Source organism: Mauremys mutica, chromosome 20, assembly GCF_020497125.1.
Source record: "Mauremys mutica isolate MM-2020 ecotype Southern chromosome 20, ASM2049712v1, whole genome shotgun sequence".
NCBI lineage: Eukaryota > Metazoa > Chordata > Testudines > Geoemydidae > Mauremys > Mauremys mutica.
In genome coordinates this window covers 19,376,149-19,403,012 of record NC_059091.1, presented here as the reverse complement: position 1 = coordinate 19,403,012, position 26,864 = coordinate 19,376,149, and the positions used below count along the sequence as shown (strand labels likewise).

The 26,864-nt window shown below is 59.5% G+C and overlaps 1 protein-coding gene across 2 annotated transcripts in view; it reads right to left on the bottom strand.

Annotated features, from left to right (window-relative positions):
• LOC123353429 (adhesion G protein-coupled receptor E5-like) overlaps positions 1 to 26,864 on the bottom strand; it is a 48,557-nt gene that overhangs the window by 6,453 nt on the left and 15,240 nt on the right. For both annotated transcript variants that reach the window (XM_044994498.1, XM_044994499.1), the window contains exons 2-10: positions 18,944 to 19,000; positions 17,633 to 17,770; positions 16,742 to 16,897; positions 10,859 to 11,014; positions 9,121 to 9,276; positions 5,349 to 5,483; positions 1,513 to 1,644; positions 671 to 720; positions 177 to 278 (exon numbers count right to left, since the gene is read on the bottom strand). In XM_044994498.1, coding sequence (XP_044850433.1) covers positions 177 to 278; positions 671 to 720; positions 1,513 to 1,644; positions 5,349 to 5,483; positions 9,121 to 9,276; positions 10,859 to 11,014; positions 16,742 to 16,897; positions 17,633 to 17,770; positions 18,944 to 19,000 — 1,082 coding nt within the window. The remainder of the gene's footprint in view (positions 1 to 176; positions 279 to 670; positions 721 to 1,512; positions 1,645 to 5,348; positions 5,484 to 9,120; positions 9,277 to 10,858; positions 11,015 to 16,741; positions 16,898 to 17,632; positions 17,771 to 18,943; positions 19,001 to 26,864) is intronic.

Here is a 26,864-nt window from a genome sequence, read left to right as displayed (position 1 = left end):
CAGAGCCCACTGGGGAGGCAGGCATGGGAATTTCTGGGCAGGGCTGCTGTTTGTTTATCTCCTGTTCCAGGTGCTGCATCCCTATAGATCGCCCTGAGACTAGATCTGAGTAGGAGTAGTGATTCCTCCCCCTAACGGGAACAAACCCAGGAAGGCTCCGAACTTTGGCTTGGCACCTGCAGCTTCTCCTCAGCATTCTGAGAGTTCATCTGCTTCAGCTCTTCCAGCACCGCCTTGCAGAGACTTCCCACCTGTGCCTGGAAGCTGCCCAGGAGGTTCTGCAAAACAAGCCCCAGGCCTGGCTCAGGAAAAGAGATCACAGAATCGCAGCCCCCCGGCCCGAGCCAGAGGAAGTGCGGGCAATGCCCTGTCTGGCCCCTAGGGAGTGCATGGCGTTTGCAAGGGATGGTGGGGGACGGCGGTTGCAAGCTGAAGCGTGTTGCCGCAGCCTGATGCTGCTGATCCTGGAGGGTGAGAATCACCCCTGGGACAAAGGCCTGGGCCGTGGCTGGACTGCAGGGGCTCCAGGGACTGGCCACTGGCTCTTTGCCCAGGGGCGAGTTTGGCCCCAGAATCCTCGTTGGGTGAGATCAGTGAAAAGCAACATGGCCCTAAAGGGGAATCAGGATCTATTCCCGCCCCCCACCCCCCGTGTCTGTGCCCCACTCACCTTGGCTTCGGCAGAGTTGTCATCACCCAGCAGCGGGGGGCAGGTGAGCTCTGGGGATGGAAAGGGAGGAGGAGTGAGAGATGGGTGGGGGGAAATGCGGGGTCTGGCTGGGTAGGTGCATGCACCAGAGCCAGGCACAGAGAGCAGGACTCATTCCCTCCAGCAGGGGGAGCAGTGCCCCCCCCCCCCGACACACACACACTGAGCCCCACACATGTGCGCAGCCCCTTCTGCCCATCCTCTGCCCACAAGCTGGTCTCTGTGAAAGGATCCCTCCCCGTCCAGTGGGGTGGGGGTGGGGGCTGTGGAATCATCCCAGCCGTATCTCCCCTCAACTCTTTCCCCCCAGCTGTGGGTGGTTCTGGGGTGTGTTGGGGGTGGGGGGTGAATCCAGCAGGGAGCCCCTAGTGGCCCCTAGGCACAGACTGCCCCCCCTGCTGCCTCTTCCCAGGGCAGAGAATCCAGCCGTGCAGCAGGAATACAGGCACTGCTGGGGGGAGACGCCCGGCCCCTGGCTGCCCTGCTCACCCCTCCCCGGCCTGGCCCGGCTCCACTCCCAGAGCCAGACCTGGGCTCGCTGGTGCCTGTGGCTCTGAGACAACCGGAAACACCCCAGTGGACGGACAGGCTGGGCTGGGGGAGGGGAGGGCCTGGAGGCTGAGCTCCCCCTGGCCAGGGCTGAGACCCAGAGGGACCCCGTCCATGGGGGGCAGGGGGCTGGCGCAACATCCCAGACCAGTTCCCAGCTCGCTGCCCCCTCGGGCAGGACCTCTGCCTGTGTAACCCCAGGCCCTGCCCAGCCCCCCAGGTGCCCCCTCCATGCCCCCCGCGGCAGGACCCACCTTGGCACAGGGTCGTGTTCCTGTTGGAGGGGACGTAGCCGGCCCGGCACTCACACCAGTAGCTCCCAGTGGTGTTGATACACGTGGCGTTGGGGCCGCAGATATCTGGGGTCTTGTTGCACTCGTCGATGTCTGAGAGGGGAAAGCGGGGGAGGGGGGTCATACACAGCACGGCTGGGGGCGCATGGGGGGCGAATGACCATGGAGGCACCCACCACCCATTGCAGGGGGCGTGGTCTGTTGGTCAGTCTGTCTGCTCCATTGAAGCCCCCCCCTTCTAATCTCCTTTCTTCCCTGCTATTTGCAGGGCCCCAATCCTGGCAGCACAACCCCTCCCCCACCCCCAGATCGGGGGCCCAACCTCTTCAAGACCAGGACCCTGCGATCCCCTCCCTGCACCAGCCCTGACAGAGCGGGGTTAAGGGGGGGCCGATCAGCCAGTTAAGCTGCAAAGGGGAAGTGACTCAGGCTGCGTGCAGGGCGCTGGCTAGAAGGAAGCTCGCCTGGGAGGGGACAGGTGGGGCTTCTCTACAGCCCGAGGGCTGGGCCCAGTGGTGGGGCCTGAGGCGAGGGGGGCTAGGAAGGCCCGGGGGGGGGGCTAGGAGCCCCGGAGGAAGGGTTTCGCTAGCAGGCAGAGGACAGAGGGGTCTGACTTTGAAAGGCTCCCCCAGAATGGGGATCACAGCGTGACCTGGCCGGACGGCCGAGACACGGGGCAGCCACGACTCCGGGAGCTGCAATGGTGGAGGAGAAGAAAGGGGGCGCTGAACTGGAGCTAGTCGCCAGAAGGGGGCGCCACGCTCAGCGTTACAGACCCCAGCCCAATGGGTCCCCTCCCCGTTGGGATACACCCAGCCCCGCCCCTCCCCTGGAGCACTAGGAGAAGGGTGGGTGGGCTGTGCCCAGGGGAGTGCAGGGGAATTGGGTGATGTCCCTTTAAACTAGTTTCTTTGCTCTCTGGTGGTGCTCACGGGGGTCTATGGCAGAAGCCCGCAGACCCCGACATGCGGCCAGGCCCTGCACGGCTGGTAAACGGGTTGTTTGGAAGCCAGCTGGATCCAGGGGATCCCCCTATTCCTAACACTGTGCAGTGAGCAGCAGCCCAACAACATCCATTCCCAGACCCTGCTGTGACCCCCTGGCCCAGGGCCCCGCAGGACGAATCCACTGAGCCCTCGGACGGATGACACCAGCTCGACACTCGCTGCTGATCCGGCCTGTGGAAGCTGAGGCCGGAAGAGACCTGCCCAGCCTGACCCCCAGCATAGTCCCAGCCGGAGTCGCCAGCCAGCGAGTCACCAATCTAGCTCCAAACGAAGGGGACTTTACTGCCCTCGCTGGCTCCTGGGGCCTTTCACCGCTGTGGAGAGTCTGATCTGACAGACGGGCCCCGCCTTGCCCGGGCACAGAGATCCCTGCCGTGATCTAGCCAAACGCTGGAGGGACGTGCACCCGCCAGGCTGCCAACGTGGGTAGCGCCAGCTGCTGGGCAGAGGGGGATACACGGGGGATGTCAGGGCTCCATGGTGCAGCGGGGTCACTCACCCCGTGCAGGGAGTGGGGTTTTCTACCTAGGGACCTGGCTTGTTTGTGCAGAGACACACTCGTTCCGGCCAGCCAGCCCCTGAGGAGCCTGCAGTCCCGTCTGGGGCAATGAGAGATGGAGAAGCAGAGCTGGGACGAAAACCCCTTGAAGTCAGTGGTGCTGCACCAATTTACACCACTGGGGTTCTGGCTCCCGCTTTGTGACCATTTCACATACAGCAGCACTGAGTTTGTGGCGACGCATGGGGGACGGACACATCGTGACGCATGGGGGACGGACACATCGTCAGTCATTCCCGCGGGTTGGGGGAAGCGGTTGAGCTGCTGCAGAAATGGCCATGACCGATTCTCCCGGAAATCCCAGCCAGGAACAAGTGCTGGAATTCGACATTCGCCTGCTCATTAACCCAATATTTCAGCCGTCCAATCAGGAAGCAGAGAAAGACCATGGGACTCAGGCAACCAATTGTACAACATCAGTGACAACTTTTCAGAGCAAACAGTTCACGAATAAAATCACAGACATTTATCCACCCAAACAGTCAAAGGGTCAGCCGGTTTGCAGGCTTGGATCAGCATGCAGAGCTGTTCTGCTGACTCTCCCTGGCGTTCAGATCAACAATGGCCTATCAATCATCATCCCTGGGGACAGATAGGTGGTGACCCTTCATGAGGAAGTAGGGGAAGAGTCTCTAAGCTCTCCCTGATATTTATTCTTTTGCTTCTCACATAAATCAGCAAACAAGTCAATCAGTGGGGAGAGTCCAGAGCGCTCATGGATTCTTCCCTTGGGCCATGTTCCAGCAGCTCTTTCTCAGACTCCCCTTCTCTCTCTTTCCCGTGGCAGCGTTTTGCTATTTCCCGCTACGCCCCTTCCCCTCGGCCGTTATTTGCATAAAGGCAGCACCCAGAGCGCTGCACCCACACGGCCATAAAGAGCTTCTAGTCTAAATAGACAAGAGGTGGGAGAGAAAACCGAGGCAGGGAATTGCCCAAGGACACCCAGCAGTTACAAACCTGGGACTAGAACCCAAGTCTCCTGAGTCTCACACCCGACCCACTAGATCTGTCTCTTTCAACTTACTTCCTCCAGAGAAGGCCAAGAATGTGTATCCCCAGCCTCACCATGCAGATTTTGCCCTCTGCTCCCCCTCACTGAGAGGAGCTTTGTGTCCCCTGGCTCACAGCCGGGAGTGCATCAGGGCTGGAAAAAATCCCTTGTTCCTTTGGCAGAAAACTCAACTTTTGCTCCATTGTTAAACCTACTGGAAGGCAACGGGCCTACACCATGCCTGTGAGGGGGCTTGTTTGTGCCAGCCTCTAGCGAAGGCCGCTGAGCCACGGAACAAGGAGAGAGTTTGTCCTGCTTGGGTGGCTGGTTCCTATAAATAGATAACAGCTTGCTACAATGACTGGCTAATGGAGTTACTCCTTAGCTCTAGGAGCTGAGATCTGTGCTTTTAGGAGGCAGGTCCTAGGTTTGATTCCTGCTAATGACCCAAGCTGGTTCCTTTGTGATGCCAGCTCCTTAGCAGCTGCTGAGGGTTCAGTTAATGGAGTTCCAGAAGCTACTGGGCTTTCTGAGCCCAAGCTGTGTTAAAGGTTGATCCAACACAGAGTCCTCGGTTCCGTCTCAGCCCCGTTTGCTTTGCAAAGACCTGACCTGCCCCCACCTCAAAGCTCTGCTATGAAAGAGCATCTTGGGCTCTGATTGCAGCTGCAGGTTTGGGGGATGTTGCAGCACCTAATGACACCCCCTATGCTCGTGCCTCGGTGGAATTAGGCAGCCTGGCAAGAGACATGGCGACCTTCAGTCCCCGGGCTCAGTTTCCAATTCATAAGACAGGTTGGGAGTCAGGACAGATACTTTGCCCGGGTGTGGCACAGAGAAAGAGCGAGACCTCAGGGCAACCTGGTTAGTTTCCCCATCCAGGCATGCGGGTTAGTGTCAGAGATCCTGGCCATGCATTAACAGCATCGCCAACGCCAAGCAATCAATAAAAGCCCCAAACCCTGAGCCAGGCTGTGAAAAAGTCACAAGATTTAAAAAAAAAAAATCTCGTCATTTTTAAACCAAAACCCATTTTGGGTTTGTTTTGTTTGACTCTGGTTTGGGAGCTGTCGGTCACCCCAGTGTAACGTGGGCCAGGCCCTAATTTTGATTTTAGCCAAAAGCAGAATCACATGACTCTGGGAGGTGGGACTTTAAGGCAACACCACGCGTTAGCAACACTGCAGACAAGCCAGAAGCATCATGCCTTTGCCACTATTGTTTCCAACTCCGGTTGTACCTGTGCAGATCTTAGCCGTATCCTTTTGACTCTTCCCAAATCCCCAACTGCATTTACACATGTAACTCCCTGGCATGTTGATGCAGTTCCCATGGGGCTCACAGATTGTAGCGTTTCGCTGGCACTCATCAATGTCTGCAAGGAGGGAGAAAGCGCTAGGCCAGGCTGATCTAGGAGCTGCACCTTGGGCACTGGGGGACGCTGCTGGGGGATAATCCAGGCGTCCGACATGCACCGTGCTCTAGGGAGATGGGGCTGATTAGAGCCAGGAGTTCAGTGACTGGGTCAGTGAACGGGAACAAGAGGCTATTGTCCGGAATGAGCCGCTCCAGCTGGGAAGGGAAAAGCAGCCCTGCCGGGACACGCGCCTGCTGCTTGCTAAAGCTCCCAAGCGGATCTGGCGATGCCCAGGGCCACAATATCAATGCAGACGGCAATGCCTGAATGAGCCACTCGCCCCTGGAGGGGACAAATGGGGAGCTGCTTTGGAGGAAGGGGATAGAGACTAACATGAGGGCTGGTCTAATGCCTGGATATCAGTCAATGAGGTGACCTCCTCTGCACCCCACGAGCTGCCCTGGGCTCCCCCTTGCACACAGGATAGTGCAGAACCAGAGGGGTTCAGAGACAGGCAATGAGAATGATCAGGGGCTGGAAAATCCCTCTACGGAGAGAGATTGAAAAGACTGGGACTGTCACGTTAGAGTGAACGTAAGAGGGGACGTGTTAAGAGTCTATAAATGCCTGACGGGGACAGAGAAGGGAGATGGGGAGCTTCTGTCCTTCCCATCTCATAACATGAGAGCCAGGGCCAGTCAGGGAAGTGAGAAGAGAGGAAATCTGGAACTGAGCCAAGGAAAGGCTGTTTCACGCAATGTGCGATTAGCCTGTGGAACTCCCCACCACAGGAGTCCCTGAGGCCAAGAATTTAGCAAGATTCCAGGAGCGACTGGACATTCCTGTGGATGATGAGAACAGCCAGATAAGATCATAGTTAAAGGGCACAAACACATGAGAAGAGAGAGAAAACCTCCTGCTGTGGGGCTTCAGCCCATCTGAGTATTAGAGACCAGGACGTGAGGGCAGATTATCCCCCGGCTGCCACTGCAGGGCTCTTCCACCGTCCTCTGCAGCATCTGGCTCTGGCCCGTTGGAGCCGGGATACCAGGCTAGATGGGCCCCAGCTCTGATCCCATCTGTACTGTGCAGGTGCCATGTTACTTGTGTCTCAGCCTGGCCAGTGCCCGGTTTTGCCCCTTCAGAGGCTGAGCTGCTCCTGGGGCAGACTGAACCTGTCAGAACCTACCGGCTGCATCCTGCCAAGTGCTGCCTCCTCCACCCCTCGACCCTGCGTCACTCGCGGGTTCTGACAGCACCAAGGTGGCTCCGCATTTCCAGAACCTGCTTTATTCCCAGAGTCCATGCAAGATGGGAACGGAACTTCCAGTGTCCTTATCCATCCTGTCCTGGTGTGATTGGGATGTTTATAGCGGGTAGCGCCGCAGCCGGGGCCCGGTGGTGCCAGGTGCTGTACACACATCCAGCCACAGCACAGCCGCTGCTACAAAGCGCTTTCCCCAGCTCTGACGCTCTGTCTGCTGGAGAAGGGGGGCCATGCGCTGGGTTCTCGGTGGTGCGGCCAGAGCTCTCCCCTCCCGCAGCTTCCAAACTCGCTGCGAGTTGCAGGGAGCTCTGAGATTGGGTGTTTCTAGGGGCTTAAGTCCATGGGGAAATTGAGGGTAACAGCTCCTGTGGAATCACTCCCCGTCCGGACACTCTGGTCTGGAATAATCAGTGCGCTTCCAAAGAGAACAGCAATCGCCATCAATCCCCCCCGGGGCCAAGCCCTAGGGATTCTCCACACGGCTCCCGATACCAGCTATCCCCGCACAATCCCCGGGGCGCTGGCTGAGATCCCTGCGGCGCTGATTTCTTCTTGTGCCTAGACCCACCCCAGGGCACTGGCTGGGGTGATCCCACGCGGCCTGGGGCTGGCGCAGGAACGGCTGGGCGAGGTCTCTGCCAGGGGAACCGTTTGAACCAATGGGCTCCTGAGTTCTCCCAGTGCTACGGGCCCCCCAAACGGGGGTGTAACGGGCGGTTTCCATGGGAACGGCCGGCTGGGACTTGACACAAGCTCTAACTACCAGCTGAACGTCGCAAACAAGGGCCTGGAACGCCCCGGCCCCTTCTCCGGTCAGGCCGCCCTGGCTGCCTAAGGGGGCATAATGGCCCCCTAGGAAACACCCTCCCACCCAGGGGGCTCCCTGTCAGTGTGGGGCTGGAAAAGGCTCTGCTCCCAGCCCTGAGGGAGGGGGCAGATTGGGGGCGTGGCCGGGGTGCCCTGCGCTGGGGCTATTCCCTGCCCCCCAGGCCCATAGGGGGCAGAGCGCACTGTGCTGTACATGGACTATACACGAGGCCCCTTCCCAGGCTCAGGGGCACTAGCAGCCCAGATGCTGCGTGCTGGGGGCAGCGAGGGTCCTCTACACTGAAGGCAGCGCGCGAGCTGATTTTCAGAGGCACTCACACTGCCCGGGTCCTGGGCCACTGGTCCAGGAGGCTCTGCATTTTAATTTAATTTTAAATGAAGCTTCTTAAACATTTTAAAAACCTTATTTACTTTACAGACAACAATAGTTTAGTTCTATATTATAGACTTATAGAAAGAGACCTTCTAAAAACGTTAATAAGTATGACTGGCACGCGAAACCTTAAATTAGAGTGAATAAATGAAGACTCGGTGCAGCACTTCTGAAAGGTTGCTGACCCCTGGTGTAACCACATCCCAGCACAAGATTCCCCTGCCTGGCACAGGATCAGATGGTTTGAGGGGTGGGGAATGGTTTGTCTGAAGCAGCAGGAGAAAGGCGCAAGGGGGGTAACAAGCATGTTGTGAAACACACAAGCTGGGACGTCAGTTGTTTATCCCGGATGGTTTGTCTCAGTCTGGAACTGTCGGGGTCCATTGGCAGAGGCAGACGTGTGGCCGTGTCCCTGGGGCATCTCTGGGCGCTGGCACCGGGCTGCATTGGCGATAAACCTGGCCGAGCACCTTGGCCACTGCCCCGACTCTGGGCTGTCTGGGCACTTCGCTGGAGGTCTGCCGGGCCGGCGACCCGCCCAGAGCCAGGACAGCACACGGAGCCGACGAACGCCAACCCCACGTCCCCGCCCCAGACTGCTGGAACTCGGGGGGCCTCAGGGCAGCCTGGGGCTGGGCTGGCAATGCCAGTCACAGCACATGCCCCTCCCAGCGCTGCCCACGCAGGGAGCTTGGGGCAGTGGGAGGGTCCCTCGAACTAGCAGCTGCGCCCCCTAGAGGCCACAGCAGAGCATGGCTGCCTGCCCCCAGCAAAGCTCAAGCAATAGGGGACGGGGGCGAAGTCAAAAACGCTTTAGCCCAATTCCCAGAGCCGTTCCCAGGGCCACTTCCGAGGCTCAGCGGGGCACTAGCAGCCCAGATGCTGCGTGCTGGGGCCAGCGAGGGTCTCCTCCCCCCTCCCCAGCGCATCTCTGCAGCACAAGGCGTTTGCTCCGTGGGTCTGTTTCTAACCCCGAGGGTTTATTTCCTGTCCAAGCGCCGGGCACAGGGGTGAGCCCGGCCCCAGGGTCTGTGGGAGCAGGTGAGGGTCACGTCTCATCACAGCCTGGCTGACGGCCTCAGGCCACTGCCAAAGCTGGCAGCAGCCCCTGTGCAGCGCCAAGCCTGGAACGAGCATTTGTGTACGCGAGGGGGGGTCTCAGCAGGTGGGGCCAGGGGAGAGCTCACCCTGGCAGCTGTTCTCACTCGTGTGCGTGAAGTTGGCTTTCCCAGACCTGGACTCGTAGCCATCGATGCAGGTGCAGTAGTAACTCCCAGGTGCGTTGGTGCAGTTTGCATGGGGTCCGCAGTGTGCCAGAATTGGGCCCTGACACTCGTCAATATCTGCAACACAAGGGGGGATGCTCTGTACAGGCCCAGCAAAGAGATGTTCCCCGTATCACCCCCTCCAACACCCCTCACTGAGCTGGCTGATGGGACCCAAGGTACCGGGCACCCAGCACCTTAACAATCACAGGCCTGATTCTCAGCTATGCTCAAGTGGCACTAGGCTGCTCCGGCAGGGGAACGGCCACTGGAGAATCCCCCACCCTGCAAAAGGGGCCACCCCAGCTGGTCGGGAGCTGCTGTTGGGGTCCTGCCCCCACCCTGCTCCTAGTCCCTGATGTAGGGGCCGAGGCCGGGGCCCAGCACTGCAGCTATTCCCTGCCCCCCAGGACCTATGGGGAGGATCGGGGGTGGGGAAGGGGCACACTGTGCTGTGGCTATTCTCTCCTCCCCAGGGCCCATAGGGGGCAGAGCACACTGTGCTATTTCCATGGCCCAGACACGAGGCCCCTTCCCAGGCTCAGGGGGACACGAGCAGCCCAGATGCTGCGTGCTGGGGCCAGTGAGGGTCCCCTCCCCTCCCCCCAGGGCATCTCTGCAGCACAAGGAGTTTGCTCTGTGGGTCTGTTTATCCCCATCCAAGCGCCGGGCACAGGGTGAGCCCGGTCCCATGCTCTGCAGGAGCAGGCGTGGGCAGGGCCAATCAGAGAGGGGCCAGGGGGCCATTTGGCCTGGGCTGTGAGCTCAAAGGGGGCCTCAGATTTAGACACTTAATTTTTTGGCATTTGATAAGTTTTGCAACTTGTTTTTATGTGCGTCCCTATCGGACCAATATCAATGTGACCCATTGCAGCTTAGAGCTGCAAATTCAAGCAAATAAGAGATGTGGTTTGGTGAGACATAATTTTTTTGTTAACTGATACAGATTTTGTCATATTCAAGAGTTAAAAATGCTCATAGCTATTGCGTGTTTTTGTCAGTTTGCCTGCGTCAGTGGCGTCAGGTGAAGGCACCTTCAACGTGTTGAAGCAGGGAAAGAACTATCCCCATTCAGCTCTGGGACAGGAGCGTGTGAATGGGCTCCCCATGCTTAACGTCAGCTGTGACACTGCACGACAGCGAGATTTTTCCTCAATAATTAGAACATTTGCACAGAAGCTGGGATGTCTCACTCTTTTTATGGTGCCTTATTTTGTTTTCATGTGTCATCATTTTGTATGTTTATTATCAGGGGCGGCTCTAGGATTTCCGCTGCCCCAAGCACGGTGGCACGCCGCGGGGGGCACTCTGGCGGTCACCGGTCCCACAGCCGCGGAACCAGCAGACCGTCCGCAGGCATGCCTGCGGGAGGTCCACCGGAGCCGCCTGCCGCCCTCCCGCGGGACGCTGCCCCAAACGCGCGCTTGGCGCGCTGGGGTCTGGAGCCGGCCCTGTTTATTATGGCTGGGGCCTCAACAGCTGGAAGTGGCCTGCGCCTCTCTGGACCTCTGAGAGGGCCTGGGCGAGGGTCACGTCTCATCACAGCCTTGCTGAGGTCTCGGGCCACTGCCAAAGCCGGCAGCAGCCCCAGTGCGGCCCCTTGCTGGGAATGGGCACGTGGGGTGGGGGTTTCAGCAGGTGGGGACACGGGAGAGCTCACCCTGGCAGCTCTTCTCACTCGCGTTTATGAACTTGGCTTTCCCAGAGCTGGGCTTGTAGCCATCAATGCAGCTGCAGTAGTAACTCCCAGGCACGTTGGTGCAGTTTGCGTGGGGTCCGCAGCCTTCCGGGCTCAGGCCCTGACACTCGTCAATATCTGCAACACAAGAGAGGACGCTCTGTATAGTCCTGGCAGGGAGACGTTCCCCGTATCACCCACCTGTACTGAGCTGGGTGATCGGACCCAGGCGACCAGGCCGCTGGGAGCTTAACAATTACAGGCCTGATTCTCCGCTACGCTCAGGCGGCACTAGGCTGCTCTGGCAGCGGAACGGCCACTTGAGAATATGTATTGAAAACTGTGTTAGCATCACAAGCTCTCACTTAACATCTGCAAGGGGCTTTCCTGGACCTGTCTGCGGGATAGGGGGTTCGGGTGACAAACACATGATTTGGAGGTTTCAGCAGTGGGTCTGCCAAAGAGCCAGCCTAGAGCAAAGTGGGGTTAGTTGTGCCCATCTGCCTTCAGGAGCAGCCTGCTTTGTCTCTCTCTGTTTGGGGTCCTCGTGTGCTAGGGTTCTGGATTCTAACAATAACCCTGTGTTGAGCTGCAGCCTGCCAGCGAGAGGATCTGACGCTTTGTTTCTAACTGTGTGCATGTGCTGTGACTGTAACAGAGGGAAGGGGACATTCAGACCCTAAAACAGCCACTGTGGCCTCTATGGGCCAAGCCCCAATGGGGCCAAGATTTGGGGAGATTTAGGAATCCATGTTTGAAGCTGAGTTGCCCAAGGGGTGGGAACACTGGGACTTGGTAGAAATCCCCCTCAGGTTCCAATCACAGAGGAACACACAGGCATTGCCAGCCTGGGTAAGCCCCAAGGCCCATCTACCCCGGTATCCCGTCTGCGACGGGTGCTCATAGACTCATAGACTTTAAGGTCAGAAGGGACCATTATGATCATCTAGTCTGACCTCCTGCACAATGCAGGCCACAGAATCTCACCCACCCACTCCTGTAACAAACCCCTAACCTATGTCTGAGTTACTGAAGTCCTCAAATTGTGGTTTGAAGACCCCAAGCTGCAGAGAATCCTCCAGCAAGTGACCCGTGCCCCATGCTGCAGAGGAAGGCGAAAAACCTCCAGGGCCTCTGCCAATCTGCCCTGGAGGAAAATTTCTTCCCGACCCCAAATATGGCGATCAGTTAAACCCTGAGCATGTGGGCAAGACTCACCAGCCAGCACCCAGGAAAGAATTCTCTGTAGTAACTCAGATCCCAGCCCATCTAACATCCCATCCCAGACCAATGGGCATACTTACCTGCTGATAATCAAAGATCAATTGCTAAATGAATTGCCAAGATTAGGCTATCCCATCATACCATCCCCTCCATAAACTTATCAAGCTTAGCCTTAAAGCCAGATATGTCTTTTGTCCCCACTACTCCCCTTGGAAGGCTGTTCCAGAACTTCACTCCTCTAATGGTTGGAAACCTTCATCTAATTTCAAGTCTAAACTTCCTAGTGTCCAGTTTATATCCATTTGTTCTTGTGTCCACATTGGTACTAAGCTTAAATATTTCCTCTCCTTCCCTGATATTTAACCCTCTGATATATTTATAAAGAGCAATCATATCCCCCCTCAGCCTTCTTTTGGTTAGGCTAAACAAGCCAAGCTCTTTGAGTCTCCTTTCATAAGACAGGTTTTCCATTCCCTGGATCATCCTAGTAGCCCGTCTCTGAACCTGTTCCAGTTTGAATTCATCCTTCTTAAACATGGGAGACCAGAACTGCACACAGTATTCCAGATGAGGTCTCACCAGTGCCTTGTATAACGGTACTAACACCTCCTTATCTTTGCTGGAAATACCTCGCCTGATGCATCCTAAAACCGCATTAGCTTTTTTAACAGCCTGTAGCAGGGTGGACCCCAGCTCCTGCCCTGAAGGGGTTAAAAACAGCCCCTGGGAAGGGGCTTTAGGTTGGGCTGATTGGGGAAGTGGCTGCAGCTGGGGCCATGCCCCAGCCTGAGCCCCAGGGCCTTATAAGAAGGCCAGGGAAGCCAGAAGCAAAGACAGTCTCTCTCTGCATTCAGAGGGAGAAGGGCCTGGCTGCAGGGAGCTAGACAGGGTACCTGAGTGGAGCAGGGCTGGGGAAAGGCAGAGGAGCTGGGGAGCTCCAGCCTGGAAAGCCCCAGGCTGTGGCCTAGCATTGGGCTAACAGGTACTGGGGTTTGCAGAGGCAGCCCAGGGGTAGGCCAGGGCAGCAGGTCCAAAGCCTCCTTGCCAGTGATGAGTAGGCTGATACTGCAGTCTGCCCCAGGGCGTGGGGCTAGACAATGACTGGCAGTAGCCATATACTGAGGCAAGGTGGGGATAGAGGGTGGGGGTCCCTGGGGAGGGGAGACCCTGAGAGAAAGGGGTTACTGCTGGGGGGCAACACCCCATGTAAAAGGGCACCGGGGTCCAGGGAGGGACGCGGGGCCAGAGAACAGGTGGATCACTGGCCTGCAGAGGATGCTATGGGGCTGGAAACCGAGCTAATTCCCTGGGATCACCAGCAGGAGGCGCCGCAGGGGTGAGTTGACCTGTTACACGGCCATATCACATTGGCGGCTCATAGTCATCCTATGATCAACCAATACTCCGAGGTCCTTCTCCTCCTCTGTTACTTCCAACTGATGTGTCCCCAATTTATAACTAAAATTCTTGTTATTAATCCCTAAATGCTGCGAGACTCTTACACGTTCCTCTGTAGGTCATGCAACATCCGGGGGATAATCTGTCCCCGTTAAGTTCTTCTCTAATAGTTGGAGGTCGGCTTAAACCAGGGGTCTCAAACTCAATTTACCTTTGGGCCAGTGCCAGTCCTCAAATCCTCCTAGCGGGCCAATGTCACTCATGCCACCCAGAACCCACCCCCAAAAAACTGCCCCCAAAAACCACTGCCCCCCACCTGCCTAAGGCTCTGGGATGGAGTTTAGGTGGGGGAGGAGGTCTCGGATAGGGGATTGGGGTGCAGGGTCTGGGAGGGAGTTTGGGTGCAGAAGGGGTGAGAGGTTGAGCTCTGGGAGGTGGTTTGGGTGGGGGAGGGGGTCTGGGATGCAGGCTCTGGGGTGGAGTTTGGGGGCTGGGGTGTGTGTGGGGAGGGGGTGCAAGCTCAGGAAGGGAGTTCGGGGGCTGGGAGGATGTGGGGATGGGGTGCAGGCTCAGGGAGGGCGTTTGGGGGCTGAGGGGGTGTGGGGAGGGGGTACAGGCTCAGAGAGGGAGCTTTTGGCCTGGGGCTGTAGGGACAGGCTGCAGGCTCAGGGAGGGAGTTTGGGGGCAGGAGGAGGTGTTAGGACCAGGTGCAGGCTCTGGGAGGGAGTTTGGGCATGGGAGAGGGTATGTGGGAAGGGGAATGGGGTACAGGCTCTGGCAGGGAGTTTGGGGGTGGGCGGATGTATGTGCAGAGGGGGTGCAGGCTCTGGGAGGGGTTTGGGGGTGGAGGGGGTATGTGGGGTGGGGGTGCAGGCTCTGGGAGGGGGTTGTGGGTGTAGCACTTACCTGGGGGTCCAAGGTGGGGCGGGCCGGGGGGCATCCGCGCACTTCTGCCCCCAGGCACCACCCCCGCAGCGTCCCATTGGCCACAGGGGCACTCGGGGCGGTGGCAGCATGCAGAGGCACAGCCCTGCTCCACCCCTGGACCCCAGGGAGGGGCCGGCAGCCACTGGAGAGAGCAGGCAGATGTTGCTCAGCTCCGCTGAGCTGCCAGGGCCCTGAGGGGGGAGCGCCCGGGGGCAGCACGTGGGGCCGAGGGAGAGACCAGGCCCCAAAACTGCTGGAGTTCCACAGGCCACACTGGGGGGCTTGTGACCCGCAGATGACCCGCAGCCCAGGAGTTTGAGACCCCTGGCTTAAGCCCTGAAGTGGGAGCTTTTCCCTCCCTCCCAGAACTATTGTCCATTAACTAGCACAGCTCCAGGCATTGTCGTTCCCCATAGAACCAGCCGGTCCCTCTTTAAACCTCGACACTTTCACTCCCCCTGGCCGCGGTAGCAGTGAGTTCCACAGGCTACTGCTGCCCCGGGTGGAGGAGTATTTCCTTGTATCTGTTTTGAATTTGCCCCTTTTCCATTCAATTCAATCCACACACTGCCCCTTCCTCATTGGTCTTTCTAAAGCTCGTGATTTTCTAAGCGAATCTGATTTTTGTTTAATGCCTGGGATTGTCGTCACGAGCTCAACCAGGCACTTAAGACCCACTGGAGCCGAGTTAAGTGCGCAGCTGTGCAGGGTTGGAGCTAAGCATGTGCTTTGCTGACTCAGGGGGCTCAGGGAGCACAGACAGCGACCAGCACAAAGCGATTTAGCAGCTGGCAGCTTCCAGCATCCCCCAGTGGAGACACCAGCATGTGGGTATCCCCTGCCAGGGGACTGGCATTGGTGCATGCGCCAGCTTCACCAGCGCAAAGGGGTCTCCAAATCCACTGGGCTGTGAGCAAAACAAAGTCAGCAGAAGTGACGCTCTGAGCAAAAGTCCGGCCCTGTGGGACACTGAGCCAGAAAGGGTTAAGCACCTTGCAGGCTAAATGACCCAAATTCTGCCTTTGAAGCCACACTAGAAAAGGAGCTGGGAGCTGTGTCTGGCTCTGGGGAAGCAGCCGGTATCGGAGCCGCTGGTTTGTTGCTGTCTCGGTGAATCTAAGTATTAGAAATAACCAGCAGTTTGGGGGATTGTCGGCCCCACTCTGCAGTTTGCCCTGATGGAGCAATCTCAGTGTGCCCCCCCCAGGCACCAGTCACACCCTGTCACAAAGCAGAGGGTTGTCGGCAAGTTCACCGTCCGGTGCACGAACCCCTCACCGGTATTGCCGGCATTGCTACAACACAGTGACTGTGTAACCACATCCCAGCTCCAGATTCCCCTGCCTGGCGCAGGATCAGATGGTTTGAGGGGTGGGGAATGTTTTGTCTGAAGCAGCAGGAGAAAGGCACAAGGGGGGTAACAAGCATGTTGTGAAACACACAAGCTGGGACGTCGGTTGTTTATCCCGGATGGTTTGTCTCAGTCTGGAACTGTCGGGGTCCATTGGCAGAGGCAGACGTGTGGCCGTGTCCCTGGGGCATCTCTGGGCGCTGGCACCGGGCTGCATTGGGGATAAACCTGGCCGAGCGCCTTGGCCACTGCCCCGACTCTGGGCTGTCTGGGCACTTCGCTGGGGGTCTGCCGGGCCGGCGACCCGCCCAGAGCCGGGACAGCACACGGAGCCGACGAACGCCAACCCCACGTCCCCGCCCCAGACTGCTGGAACTCGGGGGGCCTCAGGGCAGCCTGGGGCTGGGCTGGCAATGCCAGTCACAGCACATGCCCCTCCCAGCGCTGCCCACGCAGGGAGCTTGGGGCAGTGGGAGGGTCCCTCGAACTAGCAGCTGCGCCCCCTAGAGGCCACAGCAGAGCATGGCTGCCTGCCCCCAGCGGAAGCTCAAACAATAGAGGACGGGGGCGAATTCAAGAACGCTTTAGCCCAATTCCCAGAGCCGTTCCCAGGGCCCCTTCCCAGGCTCAGGGGGCACTAGCAGCCCAGATGCTGCGTGCTGGGGCCAGCGAGGGTCCCCTCCCCCCTCCCCAGCGCATCTCTGCAGCACAAGGAGTTTGCTCCGTGGGTCTGTTTCTAGCCCAGAGGGTTTATTCCCTGTCCAAGCGCCGGGCACAGGGGTGAGCCCGGCCCCATGTTCTGCGGGAGCAGGCGCGGGTCACATCTCATCACAGCCTCGCTGACGGCCTTGGGCCACTGCCAAAGCCGGCAGCAGCCTCGGTGCAGCGCCAGGCCTGGAACGAGCATTTTTGTGTGCGGGGGGGGGGGGGGCGGTCTCAGCAGGTGGGGGCAGGGGAGAGCTCACCCCGGCAGCTGTTCTCACTCGCGTGCGTGAAGTTGGCTTTCCCAGAGCTGGGCTCGTAGCCATTGATGCAGGTGCAGTAGTAACTCCCAGGCACGTTGTTGCAGTGTCCGTTGGGTCCACAGTCTGGCGGGTTCGGCCCCAGACACTCGTTAATATCTGTAATGCAAGAGGGGACGCTCTGTACAGTCCTGGCAGGGAGACGTTCCCCGTATCACCCCCCAGCTCTCAGCACTGAGGTGGGTGACAGCACCCAAGCGACCGGGGCCCTGAGCGGTTAGTGATTAAGGGCCTGATTCTGTTACCCATTTCTGCTGCTGGAATGTCAGAAACAGCCCCCCCCCCCCCCGAGCCTCCTGTCCCAGGTACGGGGGGGAGGGGGGGTCAACCCCACAAACACCCAGATCCCCCATGTGAGGGGAGGGTGGGGAGACTCCCCCTGGGGCTCCAGGCTCCCTCTGTGTTGGGGGGGGGGCATGACCAGCTGCCTCTCCTCTGCCCCCCTCCTCCTTGGATCCCTGCGGGGTGGGGTGAGGGATAGTATAGCCAGCGCTACCCCATTCTCTCCTCTGGGCAGGGATCTGTGGGGCTCTTCTGCCCCTGGACACCCAGGGGCTGATTAGGGCCCAGGCTGGGATTCAGGTGGGTCAGTGTGATGGGCCCCCCCACCCTGTGCCCAATTCACAGAGCCCAACACTCCTGGCTCCTGCTGCTCACTCTGGAGGCCCCGGTTCGATCCCCAGGAGGGGCCCTCACCCGAGCTGCTGCCCCCCCACATTCCCCAGCCGGGCTGAGCACCCCCAGCAGGCCCTGGAGTCAGTGGAGTTGGCTGCTCCAGCCCTTAATGCCCTGCTCTGTCCCAGCCCCCCCAGGACAACGTGGGAGCCCCGTTACCGTCACAGGTCTCTGTTGGGTCGGTGAAGAAGCGATTCCCCGTTGGCTGGTATCCATCCAGGCAGGTGCAGTGGGAGCTGTTCACACACTTGGCGTTTGCTGGGCACAGCATATGGCTGTTGCAGTCCCCAGTGGTACCTGCAGGGGCGGGAACAGCTGGGCAGGGTCAGACAGTGCAGAGCGGCTCCTCCCCCCTCCCACACACACACACAGGGAGATCGACTCCTTTCACACGCCCCATTCGCTGATTTTCATCTCTGGGCGCCTGGCAAACAGCTCTGACGCCATCCACCGCCTGGCCACACGCTGCCCTCGGCTGCACAGGAGGCCTTGGCTCCCCGGGGTGCCCCAGGCACAGACAGGCAGAGCCCCCGGAGCCGGGCGTCGCTTCACGTGAAACGTTTTCAATCTCACCCCATTTTTCTCCTTTTTGTTGCTGTCGTCGTTACTCTCATTAGCGTCAATTTCAAATCCAAACCTCGCTTGGAACCGGAAAACGGGATTTTTGGTTTCGAAAATTATTTCATCTCCCCCCCTCCTACTCCCGGTGCAATTTTTTCCTGGGTAAAACCAAAAATTCCTCTGAACCGAATCAGCATTTTCTGGCAAAAAATGGTTCCTTGGGAAATTCCTGCCTGGCTCTGCTCTGGATTGACTGAGAGTGGAATCGGGCGCGAGGCTAGTTTGGATCCTGAGCTGCCTCCCACGACCCAGATTGTGACCTGCCTACGGGGGGCTCCTGGATCCTTCAGCTGCCCGGTGTTTGGGGCTCCGCTGGGATCCGTCCCTCTGACCAGCGTGAGGGGAAGGTTCCCAGCGCAGCTTAGCCGGCTGCAGGGCTTGGGGTGGGAGCAGACGGGGCAGGGTGGGTGCAGCACTGGGGGACCCCAGTGGGTCAGTGGGAATTTGCCCAAATCCCATCTTGGGATTCGCAGCTGGGCTGGGAGCAGAGAGTCCTGATCCCAAACACCCCCGAGCTGGGCACGTGGGTCCCAGGTTTCAGTTCAGCTACTTCTAACGTTTGATTCTGGCTGGTCAGTAACCCGGCCCTTGGCTACAAAGGGTCTATTCTCTGCTGGTCACGGGGCTGGGAAGGGAAGGGGAGGGCTACACAGGGGCCTTCTCCTCTCCCCTGCACGCACCCACCGTGCTCTATAAACCCACCCCAAGATGCCCACGCCAAGGGGCTGCTCCCGGCTCCCCAGACCCCTGACTTTGCTCTCCTCCCACAAGGGAAAGGGGCCGGAGGGGGCGGAGGCCCCGGGCAGCTGGGAGCGCTGGGGAAGGTTAGCCAGGAGGAGTCAGTCTTACCTTGTACGCCATGATTCTGGGCCACGGTGCCCCACAGGCACAGGGCGATGCAGAGCCCTGGAAGGCAGAGACAGGGTGAGGCCCCAGGGGCAGATGGTAACCGCCACTCAGCTGCACACACCCCCAGCCACCCCAGTCCTGCCAATCCTGGGCCAATGGCCAGTCAGGGCCCTGCTGATGGTGGAATTAAAAATGCAGAAACCTGGTGCGCTGGGAAATCAGCCCCAGCTGGGATCCCTGGTCATATTTTTAACTGATTCTGGTTGGGAACTGGGCTTTTGGTCAGGGCAACTGGGTCTTCTATTGTGTGTATGAGCAACAAAGACCAGGAGCCCCCATTGTCAGGGCTGGATTTATATTTAGGGCGCCCCGAGGCACAGGGGCTCGGTGGGCTCCCCCCTCCCCTCCAGCTTGGCGCTCTGGGGGCCCCACCGTCTGGAGGTGGCTGGGAGCTGCAGGGTCCCTGCTGCCCAGAAGCTCTTAATCACCATGGGCAGTACCTTGCCGTCCAGCACCCCCACTGCCCATCACCCCCCACTCCCCTCCCCAGAGCTGCCCCATGAACTCCCCCAGAGACCCACTCTCCCAACCCCTGCCCCCGGCCCGCACTCACTGGCTCCCTGGGAGGTGACGCTCTCTGCTGGGCAGAGGGAGGAGCGCTCCAGCAGCAGGGCTGTGTGGGGCTGTCTCCCCTTCAGCCAGCCCTGCCCCCTGCTGGGACCTGGGAGTGGCAAAATTGGAATTTTTAGGTGCCCAGAGAACGCTGGGAGCGGCACATGCCTATGGTGCCAGGTGCTGCCCAGAGCCGACCGAGATCAGGGCCACATCACGCTCGGTGCTGCACAGACACACAGTGAGCCCATCTGTCACCCAAAAGGGTCATGGTAATAGGCAAAGGTAGGAGCATTCTCTCCACTTTACAGATGGGGAAACTGAGGCACAGTGAGGGGTAATGACTTACCGAAGGTCACCCAGTGCATCCATGCAATGGCCAAACCCACTTGGAAAGCGGAAGCACCGAATGGGGGATGGAGCACAACACAGGCTGCTGTTGATCTGCTTTTCACTCAGGTATCGCCCCAGATCCGCCCCCTCCTGCTGGTGTTTATTTAGCGCCTGTTGCTCTGAGTCATTAACCACACGCGGGTGCGAAGAACCAGATGCTAAAGGACCCGGAGCCGAGTGCCCGAGGTGCTGTGCAAAGGAGAAGCCCAGCAGGCTGGGGAACCCCATTGTGCTTTCCTAGGAAGGGAGCTAGAAAGGGGGCGCGGCTTTGAAATTCAGCTCCGGCCGATCTCCCCCGGGGAGACTCCATGGAGGACGAGGGAGCTGGGGAGGTGACGGCATCACAGGTCCCCTGGGAGCGAAGGCTGAGCCATTAATTCAGAGAGTCTAAGGCCAGGACGGGAGCAGGCTGATCCGGCCTCTTGCACTGCATGGGCCAGAGAATGACCCAGGGATTCCTGCATCCAGCCCGTAGCTGGGGATGGAGCTAGCGCAGAGCTTGAGAGGGGACAGCCCGTCTGTGCGACTCCACATGATGGAGAAGCTGCCGCGTCCCAGGGCAGTCGGCCCTGAGGGTGACGTCCCCTCCCCGTTAAAACACGAGCCGTCGTCCTGCCCTGAGAGGGGACGTGTTGGCTATTCGGGCTCTTTATAACAGGGGCAGCAGCAGGGCCTGTTCCCAGGCAGCCCCAGCCTGGCTGGGACACCCCCCACCCCACCCAGGGCGAAGGGCTTTACCCCTTGGAGGCCTTTCTTCTGAGATGGGCCATTGGTGCGGGGGCAGAGGTAGGAATAGAACCCAGGAGTCCTGATGCCTACCCCTGCTCTAACCACTAGATCCCACTCCCCTCCCCTCTGAGCTGGGGATAGAACCCAGGAGTCCTGGCTCCCACTCCCTGCTGTAACCCTTAGACCCCACTTCCCCATCCCAGAGCTGGGATGGAACCCAGGAGTCCTGTTGCTCAGCTTGGAAGCAGGGCCAAACTCATTTCATACGATGCCTGTCAGCAATTTTTAGTCTCCACCATTGTGGGCTAGACTGGAGCACAGGGGACCTGATCCCCAAGGCCAGTCCAGCCCCCCAACACCCGCCCCCGCCCCAATCGAAACTTTGTGTCCACAGAGCGGGACTGAACAGCATCAGCCACTAGGGGGCGCCACAGCCCCACACCAAGGCCACAGCCCCAGGGTCCATGCTGGGCTGCGTCTGGTCCCTCAACTGTCCCCCGAGTCCCCATAGTGCCTGAGCAGGATAATTACCCCACACCAGGCACACGCTAGTGCTCACATGCACACACACTCTGGCATGCACACAAACGTACAGATGTGTGCTCACGTCTGTGAACAAATACCGATGTACATACCGGTGCGCCCACACCCACGCACGGGCACACACGTGTGCCGCACTGTAGCAGGGTGGTCTCCCTGCTCCTGCCCTGAAGGGCTTAAACCAGCCCTGGGAGAGGGCTGTGGCCGGAGAAAAGCCAGGCTGAGTGGGGGAAGCAGCCTCAGGTGGGGCCATGCCCCCCAGCAGGCCACAGCTGAGGGCTGAGGGCCAGCGGATGGGAGAACTCTCTCTAGTTTTCCTGGGAGGGAAGGACCTGGCTGCCTGGGGGCTGAGCAGGGTTCCTGAGGTGGAGCCGTGCTGGGGAAGGGCTGAGGGAGCTGGGGAGCTCCAGCCTAGCAAAGCCCCAGGCTGCAGGCCTAGTTAAGGGCCCACGAAGGGTACGGGGGCTGCAGAGGGGCAGCCCAGAAAGAGGCCAGAGGCAGCTGGTGCAACCCCCCTTGCCAGAGATGAGTGGTTTACAGGCCGCCGGCTGCCCCAGGGAGCAGGGGCTAAATGATGGCTGGCAGTAGCCACTTGGGACAGAAGGTTGGGGATTCCCCAGGGTGGAGAGACCCAAACTGTGGGATACTGCTGGGGGCAGAACCCTGACGTAGTGGGCACCAGGGTCCAGGAGGGACACGGGGCCAGCGACAGGCGAGACACCGGCCTGCAGAGGGCGCTCTGGGCTGGAAGAGATAATTCCCCAGACGACCAGCAGGAGGCGCTGTGCTGGTGAGTCGTCGCCCTGCCACACAACTCATGCACGGGCACAGAGGTACAGACACGTACGTTCACACACACCGGCAGCCTGCTGCAGCATCAGATACAGGGACAAGGAGCCCCCAGGACCCTCCCTGCTGCTCAAACACCAGCCAGGCCGGAATGGAGGGAGAATCCTTCAAACCCTCCTGCCGGCGACGAGCTGCCGTGACTCTGCCCAGAGAGACACGTGAGTATGGGGCCCTGCCCCCTCTGTCCTCCCAGGGATGTGGCCAGAATCCCCCATGCAGCCCCTCCACACCACCACCAGCCCCAGTGCAACCCTCTTAGCAGGGAATCAGTCCTCCCCTGCCCCCTAGTATCCTCCCGCCCCACTCCCCACAGCGCCCCCTGCTGGGAGAGGCTGGATCTGGAGCAACCGGGAGCTCCCCCCACAGCTGGAGCTCCTGCCCTGCTCCCCCCACCACCCCCTGCTGGGTCAGCCCAGGACTGCAATAACAACACTCCTGCACTTCAACCAGGGCTTGCTGCTGCTGCTGCCCCTGGGGTCCCGTGTAGCCGGAAGGAGCCAGGGTATCGCCCCCCCCAGGTTGCCCCCTCAGACGGCAACGGCCGGGTGGTGACCACTACCAGTGAGCGCCGTCCCCTCCCACCGCGCCGGGAAGCCGTGAATCATGGAACAACCTCGGCCAAGAGCTGACGCAGGCACTCGAGAGACCCAAACTCCCGCAACCCCTGGGTTCCCACCTGGCCCCCCTTGACTCCTGCATCCAACCTGCCCCCCTTGACCCTGGATTCCCACCTGAACCCCCAAACCGGCCTCCCTGCTCTCTGGGTCCCACATGGCCCCCCAGACCTCCGGATTCCCACCTACCCCCTGGGTCCAACCTGTCTCCCCTGCTCTTTAGGTCCCTGCCCCCTCCTGGGTCTGACAAGCCCCCCCAACCAGTTCCCTGGATCCAGTACAGCTACCCTGGATCTGGCATGCGCCCCCCCGACCCAATGGGGACTCATCCCATCTCCTGTGCTCCCAGGTACGATCCAGCGCCCCCCTTCCAGGTTTGCCACCAGCACAGACACACCCCGGCACCCCTGACGTTTTAAGGTCCCATTGGGGGGCAGGGGGGTGATGAGCCATGTTGCCCCCCCCCCCCCCCCCCCCCCCCCCCCCCCCCGGGAACATCTCAGGCTCATGTCTCAGCCGGAGGCGGGCGCACAGAATAACTGTCCCTTTGTCCCATCCGGCCCCTCCAGGCCTTGGGGAGGGATAGCTTAGTGGTTTGAGCATTGGCCTGCTAAACCCAGGGTTGTGAGTTCAATCCTTGAGGGGGCCACTTAGGGATCTGGGGCAAAAAATTGGTCCTGCTAGTGAAGGCAGGGGGCTGGACTCGATGACCTTTCGAGGTCCCTTCCAGTTCTAGGAGATTGGTATATCTCCAATTATTAACTTTATTAGCAGCTGCCTCCCAATGGCCAAGAACATTTTCCCAGGGGGGAGAAGGGGTGAAAAGGAACATTAAGGGGGACAGGGTGTCAGGAGGCCTTAAAGAGACAGTGCGCAGCTAGCCAGGGCCCCTCCCTCCATCCACCCCCCCAACAGCCCTGATCCTGCCCCTTGCCAGCCACAGCAGAGACACTCCTGGCTGTTTGGGTGGGTGGATCTGAGCATGGAAAGTTTGGGAGTGGGCTGGGGGGCAGGATTGGGCCCTCACTGAGCAGAGGGGGGCCGGGCAGGTGAACGACAGAGGAACAGGGTGAGGGGCAGAGACCCAGAGAGGTGCCCCAATCTGGCTGCAGGTCTGCGCGGAGTCAACCCACGGAGGGATCTGACCCACAGCCTGGGTACAGGAGAGGCCACGCTAACTCCTGGGGTGCCAGGGGTGCACGGGGGGGGGGAGCAGCACCCAGATCAGACCTTTCACCCCCAAGGGACCTATGGTGCTTGGCACCATCAGCTGGGTGGGGGGACGAGTCTCCTCTCACTGCCCCCCAGAGTCACCCCATTGTAAACCAGGCCCAGTTACCACCATCTGGACAGAAGCTCTTAATTCTCCTTTCCCACGTGGGGTGTAAATCTGGAGTAACCCTGCTATGAAATGGTGTAAGGGAGGGATGTGCTCTCCCACCTACCTGCATGGACTGTCAAAGACACCCCCCCCCCCAACACAGTCCCATCGGTACCGACCCAGCCCCGAGGACGCCCCACCCCCGAGGTCAGTCTGGGGGTGGAATCAGAGCTGCCCCCCATCTCCCGGGTGCTGGAGGAACCGAGGCTGGCGCTGAGAAATGGTCCCGGGACAAATGGGTGATTCTCCCCCTGACGCAATGGAAAGGGCCCGACTCCCGCAGCCGCGGCCCCAGACAAAGTGCAGACAGTCCCCGTCTCTGCCCTCCCCCACGCCGGACAGACGTGCGATCGCCCTGGGGCGCTGGACCAGAGCCACCGCAGAGCCCGGCTGCTGGCGGGAGGGAGGGATCCGGGCTGGCGTCAGCCTGGGCACAAACTCTGGGGCAGGAGCACATCCCAAGGGGGGAGGGGCTGGGCTGACGGGGGTGGGGGGCTGCTCTGAGAATGGAGCATGGAAAAGTGACTCACACACACACACACACATGTATCAGGCAGATCCACCGACTGGAGTGACGGGCACACAACGCTCTCAGCGCTGGCACGAACACACCCCAACCCGGCACAGCCAGCCCAGCTACCGGCGGACAAGCCAAACTCTCATCCAGATCCAGCATCCTCAGACTGAATCGTTAGCCCAGCTCAGTCGGCTGCACCTGCCCAGACCTCGGAAGGTCAATAGGGCCATTAGGGGCACAGAGAGCACCATGGAGGGGGCAGGGCCATGCAGGAGGCACCGAGGGCAGGATTTCCCTCGCACACCCTTGTCACAATGCACCAGACTAGCCCAGGGGTGACTCACGCCCCCACCTGTTCACTGAGTGCCCGTCACATCCCTCCCAGCAGCCGCCCCACAGCAGGATAACAGCCTACTCCTCTGCATGCCGATGGCGCTCCCCCCCTTAGCCCACCCCACTGGGCTGCTCTGCTCTGTGCCGGAGCTGGACTCTAAGAAACAACCACCAGAGGCTCTGGCCTCAGGAGAACGGTGCCTCCTGGGGCCACAAGGGGTTAAGATGACAGAGCCTTGCGGGGGCGGGGTGGGCTAAGCCCCCCCGCCCCCATTTCCTGGCCTGCAGCCCTCCAGAGGCAGCCTGCACAGCTGGGTTGATTTAGCTCCGCACAGTCTGGGCTTCGTTTCTCAGGCAGGCCCAGTTGCGGTTTCCTCTGGAATCTGCTGCCCCCGGGGTGTCCCCCTTCCCCTGATGCACACGGGGTCCCGGCAGTGGGCGCCGCTTCCCAGATGGGGCCGGAAGCGCCAGCCAAGTCCCCCCAGCGCTGGGGGCTGGTGGCCAGCGGCCATGGCTGGTCAGTCTCTCTCTAGGCTTTCTGCGGGCCCATGAACCCCAATCCCTGGTTGCAGGCAGGAGCCCGGACCGGCTGCTGCTCAAATTCCAACCCAGGAGCTGCTGGCTGGGACCAGCTGGGGGCCGTCTGCAAAGGGCCCCATGGCATTCCCAGCCCCGGCCGAGCAGCCCCGGCCCCAGGGGCCCGCAGGCCCCAGCAGCACCCCCACTCTCCTGCAATCAGACATGCAGGGCTGGGCTGGCCCCTGTGCTGAGGCAGGACCAGTTCATCCCTAGCCCATCCCTGTAGGGGTTTGTCCAACCTGTTCTTAACCCCCCCAGGGCTGGGGTCTCCACAGCCGCCGCTCTTCCACCAACAGAAGTTTGTCCAAGAAAAGAAATTACCCCTCCCCCCGCCTCTGAAATCCGAGGGCCGACAGGGCTGCACCACCACCGCAAACGTACAGGCAGGAAGGCCCTTCCGTGAACATCTCCGGCCTCTTTGTAACAGCCCTCAGTGTATAGGGGGGCTGCTCTCAGGTCCCCCTCAGCCATCGTTTCTCAAGACTAAACATGCCCCGTGTTTGAACCTTTCCGCACTGGTCTGGTTTGCTAAACCTCTGCTCATGTTTGTGGCTCCCCTCTGGCCTCTCTCCAACGTGTCCACATCTTCCCGAAAGCGCCAGCGCCCAGAACTGGACACGGGACTCCTGCTGAGGCCTCCCCAGTGCCGAGCAGGGCGGGACAGTCACTTCCCGTGTCATACAGAGCAGTGGTTCTCAGCCAGGGGTACGCGTACCCCCGGGGGGACGCACAGGTCTTCCCAAGGGGTACGTCAACTCATGTAGATATTTGCCTAGTCTTACAACAGGCGACAGAAAAACCGCTAGCGAAGTCAGTACAAACTACAATTTCATACAGACAATGTCTTGTTTATACTGCTCTGTGTTCTCTACACTGAAGTGTAAGTACAATATTTATATTCCAAGTGATTTATTTTATAACACTATGGTGAAAATGAGACACTCAGCAATTTGTCCGGAGTAGTGCGGCTGGGAAGCTTTTATGTGTGATTTTGTAAGCAGGCAGTTTTTAAGTGAAGTGGGACAGGGTACGCAAGACAAATCCGACTCCTGGAAGGGGCACAGGGGTCTGGAAAGGTTGAGAGCCACCGATACAGAGGACGCTGTTATCCATTTTGCAAAAGGGGAAAGAGACAGAGCAGCAGGGTGGTTTGGGGATTAAGGCGCTGGGCTGGGGCTCTGGAGATCAGCCCTCAGTTCTCTGGTTCTTCCCCAGAATCCCTGGACAGGTCACAGCCACCTGCTGTGCCTCAGTTTCCCCATTTGTAAAACCAGGGGTTGTAGAGAGAGTGAGGTGTCTAACTCCCATTGATTTAACCAAAAAAATAAATAAAATAAAATAAAATAAAATCTTCCCCAGGGGCCTTCCTTTGTC